We start from the raw sequence: 7,570 nt of genomic DNA, 5'->3' as shown, positions 1-7,570 counted from the left end.
TCTGGTAAGCCAGCTCATGGGCTACACAGAATATTAGAAATGGGTTAGAACAATATGTAAGAGCTAGCCAATAAGAAACTGGACCTAGCCGGGCCAGGCAGTGTTTGAAAGAATACAGTTTCCGTGTAATTATTTCTGGGTATAAGCTAGCCATGTGGGCGGCCGGGTGCCGGGGATGCAGCCCTGCCGCTCCTATTTCAACATGCACATGCACGCAGAAATTGTTTATGGGGCAAGAAAAGTACCCTCCCCGGAACAGTAATTAGATGGAAACTTAGTCTTAGAGTTCCCAACTTCCAGATAGATATATGTATAATAAATTACTATAAAAGAAAGAAAAGTCTGCTGCCTGGACTGAAAAGAAGTGACGTTTGTGGCTGGTAGGAGCTATTAGGTCTGGGTGCAAGCAGTTTTATAAACTCTCTAGTCCCATCCACTGGCTCTTAAGTGAATAACCCCACTGAAGAGTTTTAGCTGTCCCCCTGGCCCAATCCCTTCTCCATTCTTCGAGCCTACTTTCCCTCGAAAGCTCAAAAGACACTCAGCGCTGCCTTCTCATGGCAAAGTCCTGGAGCAGGCACTTGTTGGCAGAAGACACAGGTCTTGAATCTTCCCTGAACCCCTGACTAGGCTGCTCGTACTGTACAGAACCTCTGCTTCCACCCCAAGCATGCTGAAGTGCTCCCTCTTCTGGGGAATCAAATCGGTGGTTGCCATCCACTCCCTGTATTCAGTGTGTTACTTCCTTTCCACGGAGGACCTCCCCCGTTCTTAAGGTAAAAATCTACCTTCCCGGACTCCCTAATGCCTGTGTGTGGGGTCGGATGCCTCACATCCCTTTAGGTCAGCCTAAATAATTTGTTCCTAGGTAAAGGGACAAATCTGACAGCCCAGGCATGTGAGCAGGTGGCAGACAGCCTACAGTCTCCACCACCCCCATCTTACTTCTGTCTGATGCCATCATCTAAGGTTTAGGTACATCAACAGTGTCTGCCTGGAAGCCTCTAGAATGAAACAGTTGGGTCCAGGAGCCAGGCAGTAACCCAGCTCTAACAGATGATATCCAAGGAAGAAAGGATGGGTCAAAACAGAATTAGAATCTCGGAAGCAGGCATTCTAAGGTGGGGGGAGGGGGAGTATTGTGTGGTGCGAATAGGGAGGTATTCCACAGTGGGTTAGAAGTAAGTAAGCAAAAACTAGAAGATCCCTCTACATGAATTTGATAGCATAGTTGTTGGGTGTCTTTTTTTTTTTTTTTTTTGGACAATTTGTACACTGTTTTCTCAGATTCCCAACATTAGACTGTAGTTTTAGATTTGGGTTTCTTATTCTTCAACAATACATCGAATCCTATGCCCTTCGGTCCCTCCAGTTCTGTAACTACTAGTAACAGCTTAGTGGTAGACCTTCGGCTTCTTACAAAGATGACTCTATTTTCTGAGCCAAATTTGGAGCACACGGTTTGTATAGTTGAGGATCAAGAAAACTAAATGTTTGAAACTGAAGTGTCTCATGATCCAGGGTGTTCAACTGGTGTGAGCGCCGCCTTTTTGAAAAGCCACCACCCACTTGTAACCCTAGGACTCGGGAGGCTGAGGCGGGAGGTTAGGAAGAGCTTGGATTACAAGGGGAACTAACTGTATGAAGGAGACGTTCTCGCTATAATCCCCAAACGGTGCAATCTTAACAGCTCTGCAGTTCATGGAAGCCACAGCCTTTTCCATTTGCTGAAAAACCTTACTAAATTAAAAAATATTTATTTAATCTATCTATCTATTTGTTTATTCATTTATTTTCGAGACAGGGTAAGCTATGTAGCCCTAGATGGCTAGGAACTCAACAGAGATCTGCCTGCCTCTACCTCCTGAGTACTGAGATTAAAGACCTGTACATATATATATATATATATATATATATATATATATATATATATATATATATTTCTTTAATAGTTTTCAAAGGGTTTATGTAGCTTTATTTTATGTGTATGATATTTGTCTGAATGACTTGTATTTATATGACTTGCAGCTGAGTGCATGCCTGGTGCTCCCAGAAGCCAGAAGAGGGAGTCAGAACCTCTGAAACTGGAGAGTTGCAGTCAGTTGTGAGTTGTCTTGTGGGTGCTGAGACCCAAACCTGGGTCCTCTGCAAGAATGGATCCTCGAGCAGTCTTAGCCACCGAGTCATCTCTCCAGTCCCCTTTTAATTTTTTGAGACAGTCTGGCTATGTAGCCCTAAGCGCAAACCTTAGATCTTCTTGCCTTGGCCTCTTGAGTGCCATGATCCCTGTCTTAAAATTACTATAAAGTTTTTCATTAAGTTACCTTTTAAAGTTATCAAATTAAAGGGCTGGAGAGCTGGCTCAGTGGTTAAAAGCACTGACTGCTCTTCCAGAGGACTCAGGTTCAATTCCCAGTACCCACATGGCAGCTCACAAGTGTTAACTCCGAGACCTGGTATCCTCACACAGACATGCATGTAGGCAAAATACCAATGCAAATGAAATAAAATAAACAAACTTTAAAAAGTTATTGAATTAATATATTAGCATGGCTAAAACATGTAGCAAGGTGGGAAGTATAGGTGAGGCAACCAGACTAAGTGAATTCTGGGAAGAGAAAAGGCAGAGTCAGTCACCAGTCTGACACAGAGGAAGCAAGATGAGAATGCCTTACTGAGAAAAGGTACCAAGCCACCTGCCTAAACATAGAAAAGAATTATGGGTTAATTTAAGTTCTAAGAGCTAGTTAACAATAATCCTGAGCTAATAGACCAAACAGTTTACGATTAATATAAGCCTCTCTGTGTTTCTTTGAAACTGAACAGTTGAGGGTCCAAGTGGGAAAGAAATGTCCATCTACACTAAAAAGTCAGACTAATAAAAGTTTGGAGAGGAAAAAAAATGACGATAAAAAAACGGCACAGGAGGATTAAAACAACTAAAATTCAGTGTGTATGTAATGGTTGACAACAACAAAAACCACACAAAACAAACAAAAAGTCCAGGCTATATAAAATAAAATATATAGCAGCAATCACTCTTCCTACTTACTTCCCTGTAACTAAGTTCTCCAAGCCAGAAGAGGCCAACATTGCTTCTAGTACATTCCTGCCCCTGACAAAGTCTCGTGTGAGAATACACTTGTACACACACACACACACACACACACACACAAATACACCTGGCAAAGTCTCATGTGAGCGTACATGTGTATACATACACACAAATACACCTGGCAAAGTCTCATGTGAGCATGCATGTGTATACGCACACACACACAAATACGCCTGGCAAATTCTTGTGTGAGCATACACGTGTACACACACATACAAACACAAACACACAAATACACCTGGCAAAGTCTCATGTGAGCATACATGTGTATACGCACACACACAAACACACACTTTTGTTTTTTGTTTCTCAGTTTAAAGCTGCTCAGAAAACTGCTCAGGTCAGCTTTGAACCTACAGGTTGTGGAGATCCTTCTGCCTAAGCCTCTGAACTTCTAGGGTTATAAGCATGTGTTAAACTCCCTGGCTTTTTAAATGTATTTTATGCAACAGAGAGCAAACCAACTATATCCATTGCTTTAAAAAAAACTTAAGGTTTTTCTGGCTATAAACTTAATGTTTATATAAATAAATATAATATTTCTGTTACTATAAATAGTGCTATAAAGATCATTTGCAATATCTTGGTTTTATTTTTTTTAACTAGACTCTTACAAGACTTTGCACTATTTTATCTCTTTTTTTTTCTTTTTTCTTTTTCTTATTTTTTTTTTTTTGGAGATAGGGCTTTGGAGCCTTTCCTGGAACTCACTTTGAAGACATGGAGGTCCGCCTGCCTCTGCCTCCCGAGTGCTGGGATTAAAGGCGTGCGCCACCACCGCCCGGCTAAGGCTTTTCATTCTTTTATAAAACTGGGAATACTCCAAGGATACCTTATTGTGCTATTATTCGCTACTCACCATATAAGAGCTGAATTTGTGGTCAAATCCTGAGTTTGAATCTTGGTTCGATCTCTAAAGCAAAATTCGCCGGTTTCATAAGAAAGCCTTTACGTTCTTTTCACTTTGCATAATATCGAATACCCATCATGCACTCTTTACCGCCAATACTTTGAAATAGGGCGGGAAACCGGATGTAAAAGTGGGGCTCGGAAAAACATCTTACTTCTTCCCTAGGATATAGAAGGTAGAGAATCCTGGAGCCCTTGTTTCTCCAGGAACTACAAAACTAGTGCCTTTGATATGGCTATGCGATTTGATATTAAAGATAGAACTGGATGCATCAACATTTAAACCCACACTCATCCCCACCTCCTAACGTCTGGCCGTGTCTGGCACAAAGTGGACGCTTCCAAGGATCTTAATAATTTTGCAAGATTGTAGCTAACTGGAGTCCAAGGCCAAATCCTGCTCTACTATGCCCCCTTCTGGTCGCCTCGATATAAGTGGAGAAATGGACTACATTTCCCGGCATGCTTTACAGAGACTTCCGGCGAGACTAGAAGGAAGTTGGCAAGCACGTTTGAGGAGCCGCACTCCTGGCAAAGGCGACTGACTGCAGACAGCTTGGCGTCTTCCTGCTGAAGTGCAGTCATGTTTCTCCAGTATTACCTCAACGAACAGGGAGATCGCGTCTATACGTTAAAGGTAAGGAGAGGAAACAGCGGTAAAGCGGGAGGACGAGAAATTTAGGTGGGAGGAGCGGTGGAACCGGCCTCGGCATCCCGGTGCTTGGAGCCACATTGGGGCCGAAACGTGGTAGATTTGGGCAGTGCACGGCTTCCAGTTCTGACCATCGCGTCTCCTCTGTTCATGTTTCGCATTTTCCCGTTGCCCCCTTGATATCACGCCAGTCATATATCGAGATCATTTTCTCTTTTCCTTGAGCAGAAATTTGACCCGATGGGACAACAGACTTGCTCTGCCCATCCTGCTCGCTTTTCCCCTGACGACAAATACTCAAGACACCGAATCACCATCAAGAAACGCTTCAAGGTGCTCATGACCCAGCAACCGCGTCCTGTTCTCTGAGAGTTCGTTAATTTCCTCTGCTGCCCGCCCGCAGGCTGATTATCAGTAACCAAATGCGTCAATCCGTGAGCAGGGACGCCTTCCCGCACTGTTTGGAATCCTATCTCACCACGTGACTGACTCTATCGTAATGGGCATCTCCCGTAAAAGGAACAATCTTAACTTTTGTTTTTCATGCTTTGAATTAATGCCAGGTTATTAAAGATAGAATGACTTGAAAGTTCATTTTGTGTGTGGTTGGAGGAAAAGATGGGGGGAGGGTCGTACCGTTGGCAGCACAGGGCCACTTGAGAAACATCTTAAGTAGTAGTGTTTCGCCATGAAAGGCTGAGAAAGACTCCTACAAGGGTCAGCATTCACTGAAAACATACTCTAGTCCCTGAAGTCAATTGTGGCCTCTTTAATATTCTCAATTCCTCAAAGGGCAAAAGACTGAATTGTGAAGTTAGGGTGAAGTTAGTTTCCCCTTCGTTCTGTAAGGAGTAAAGGCACTTATGGTGTTTAGTCCCCTGTTTTTCTCATTTTTAAGGGTGTGAAGGTGAAGCTCCTTAATAATTATACAGGGTTTGTTCAGCTGTCATAAGTGGGCATGCCATTGACCAAGCTTACTGTCCTGGAAGTATACCCACACTTTTTTTCTCTTTCGTTAACTTACATATAATACTCCTACATTCTATATTCTCTTTGGCAGCCAAAAGCTATGTGTAATAATGTCCCCACAGATCTTAGTTTTGAAGAGGTATGAGAACTTCAAGAAAAGAGTTTTGTTGTTTTTCGATCTAGTGTTGTGTGTGTATGGAATACAGTTTTAGGACTCCAGCCACTGCTATGGAAACGGCATAAGTGATGTATTTATTTATTGAGACTAGAGGTTTTGTGTGTGTGTGTGTGTGTGTGTGTGTGTGTGTGTAGCTCTGGCTGTCCTGGAATGCTGCTCTGTAGACCAGGTTGCCCGCAGCCTCCCCGTGCTGGGAGTAAAGGTGTGTACCACCCCCGCCCAGCTCATAGCTAGCCTTGAACGCAGAGAGATCTGCTTGCTTCTGTCTCTGAAGTGCTGGGATTAAAGTTATGTGTCACTATACCTACCAACCTAAGTGATTTTACTGTTTTGTTTTGGCTTTTTCTTCCTTCCTTCCTTCCTTCCTTCCTTCCTTCCTTCCTTCCTTCCTTTCTTTATTTTGGTTTTTCGAGACAGGGTTTGTAAAGGAGACTGTAGTACAGGAGACTGTAGTTTTAGAGCCTGTCCTGGAACTAGCTCTTTTTTTTAAAAAAAAGATTTATTTTTATTTATTATATATACAGTGTTGTCTGCATGTATCCCTGCAGGCCAGAAGAGGGCACCAGATCTCATTATAGATGGTTGTGAACCATCATGTGGTTGCTGGGAATTGAACTCAGAACCTGTGGAAGAGCAGCCAGTGCTCTTAAGCTCTGAGTCATCTCTCTAGCCCTGGAACTAGCTCTTGTAGACCAGATCCGCCTGCCTCTGCCTCCCAAGTGCTGGGATTAAAGGCGTGTGCCACCATCACTGGGCTGATTTTTGTTTTTTCAAGACTGCATTTCTCTGTGTAGCTTTGGCCGTCCTGGAACTCGCTCTGTAGACTAGGCTGACCCGAATCCACCTGCTTCTGCCTCCTTAGTACTGAGATCAAAGACTTAATACCACCACAATTGGCTAACCTAACTGGGTTTTGTTTTGTTTTTGTTTTTTGAGACAGAGTTTCTCTGTGAAGCTTTGGAGCCTGTCCTGGAACTTGCTCTTTAGACCAGGCTAGTCCTGAACTCACAGAGATCCGCCTGCCTCTGTCCCCGAATGCTGGGATTAAAGGCGTGTGCCACCACCACCCCACCTGGCTTGTGATTTTTAATTATATTATTTTGTATTAAAATGATGGTGAAGTAAAATATTATATTCAGGCATTCGAGAAATGCTAATTGGCCTCTTTTCCTTGTTAAGTTAACCGGCTATCAGTCTCTCATTCCTGGATTGTGACACTGAGTCTGAATGGATTTATGCTTACTGCCACGAATTTTTTTTTTAAAGAAGTATTTATGACTGATGGGGTAAAAGATTGTCAGCAGTCTCAACTAGAAATTAACCCTAAAACAGTGAAAGTTATATGACGCACATGTCCTCATGTGACAGTCATGTCCTGATTGTCAGTAGGGTTAATAATGACAGTTTCGTTGGATTGGAGGCTCTCTTGACAGGAGCCAATCCATGTGTTTTGCCTGCATGTATGTATGTGTGCCACATTTGTTTTGGGTGCCCACCGAGAGAGAGAGGGCATTGGACCCCCTGGGAGTTAGGGATCGTTGTCAGTGGCCATGTGGGTGCTGAGAACAGAACCTGGGTCCTCTGCTGAGCAATCTCTCCAGCCCCAGTGCCAGTTTTTAAACATTAGGGAGACTATTCTGCATTCTTGCTGAGTAGTCATATAGGTAGAAAAAGTCATTTGATGTATCAACCTTAACAGAAGACAGGTGCTTTCAAGTAAGTAGTAGGTCTGCTAAAACCAAATATA

General features: G+C 43.1%; 2 protein-coding genes across 2 annotated transcripts in view; one reads left to right on the top strand and one right to left on the bottom strand.

Moving 5' to 3' along the window:
• The window catches only part of Nutm1 (NUT midline carcinoma family member 1), a 10,812-nt gene extending 9,576 nt beyond the window's left edge, over nucleotides 1-1,236 (bottom strand). Inside the window, exon 1 of the mRNA XM_050134269.1 lies at nucleotides 946-1,236. Coding sequence (XP_049990226.1) covers nucleotides 946-964 — 19 coding nt within the window. The 5' untranslated portion in view covers nucleotides 965-1,236. The remainder of the gene's footprint in view (nucleotides 1-945) is intronic.
• Nucleotides 1,237-3,815: 2,579 nt separating this feature from the next.
• Nucleotides 3,816-5,270, top strand: Nop10 (NOP10 ribonucleoprotein). The gene is made up of 2 exons (XM_050134472.1): nucleotides 3,816-4,661; nucleotides 4,905-5,270. The coding sequence occupies exons 1-2, from the start codon at nucleotides 4,608-4,610 to the stop codon at nucleotides 5,043-5,045; spliced, it is 195 nt and encodes a 64-aa protein (XP_049990429.1). The 5' UTR covers nucleotides 3,816-4,607; the 3' UTR covers nucleotides 5,046-5,270.
• The last annotated feature ends 2,300 nt before the right edge of the window (nucleotides 5,271-7,570 follow it).

The sequence above is a fragment of the Alexandromys fortis genome, unplaced genomic scaffold (genome assembly GCF_014885135.2).
Source record: "Alexandromys fortis isolate MF-2015 unplaced genomic scaffold, M_Fortis_MF-2015_v1.1 scaffold_6, whole genome shotgun sequence".
Classification (NCBI taxonomy): domain Eukaryota; kingdom Metazoa; phylum Chordata; class Mammalia; order Rodentia; family Cricetidae; genus Alexandromys; species Alexandromys fortis.
The sequence above is the reverse complement of the archived record's forward strand: the minus strand, read 5'-3'. Positions and strand labels throughout refer to the sequence as shown.

Coding starts and splice junctions, on each gene's coding strand:
- Nop10 (XM_050134472.1), top strand. CDS start 4,608: ATGTTTCTCCAGTATTACCTCAACGAACAGGGAGATCGCGTCTATACG. Junction 4,662..4,904: donor ATCGCGTCTATACGTTAAAG/GTAAGGAGAGGA, acceptor TTCCTTGAGCAG/AAATTTGACCCGATGGGACA.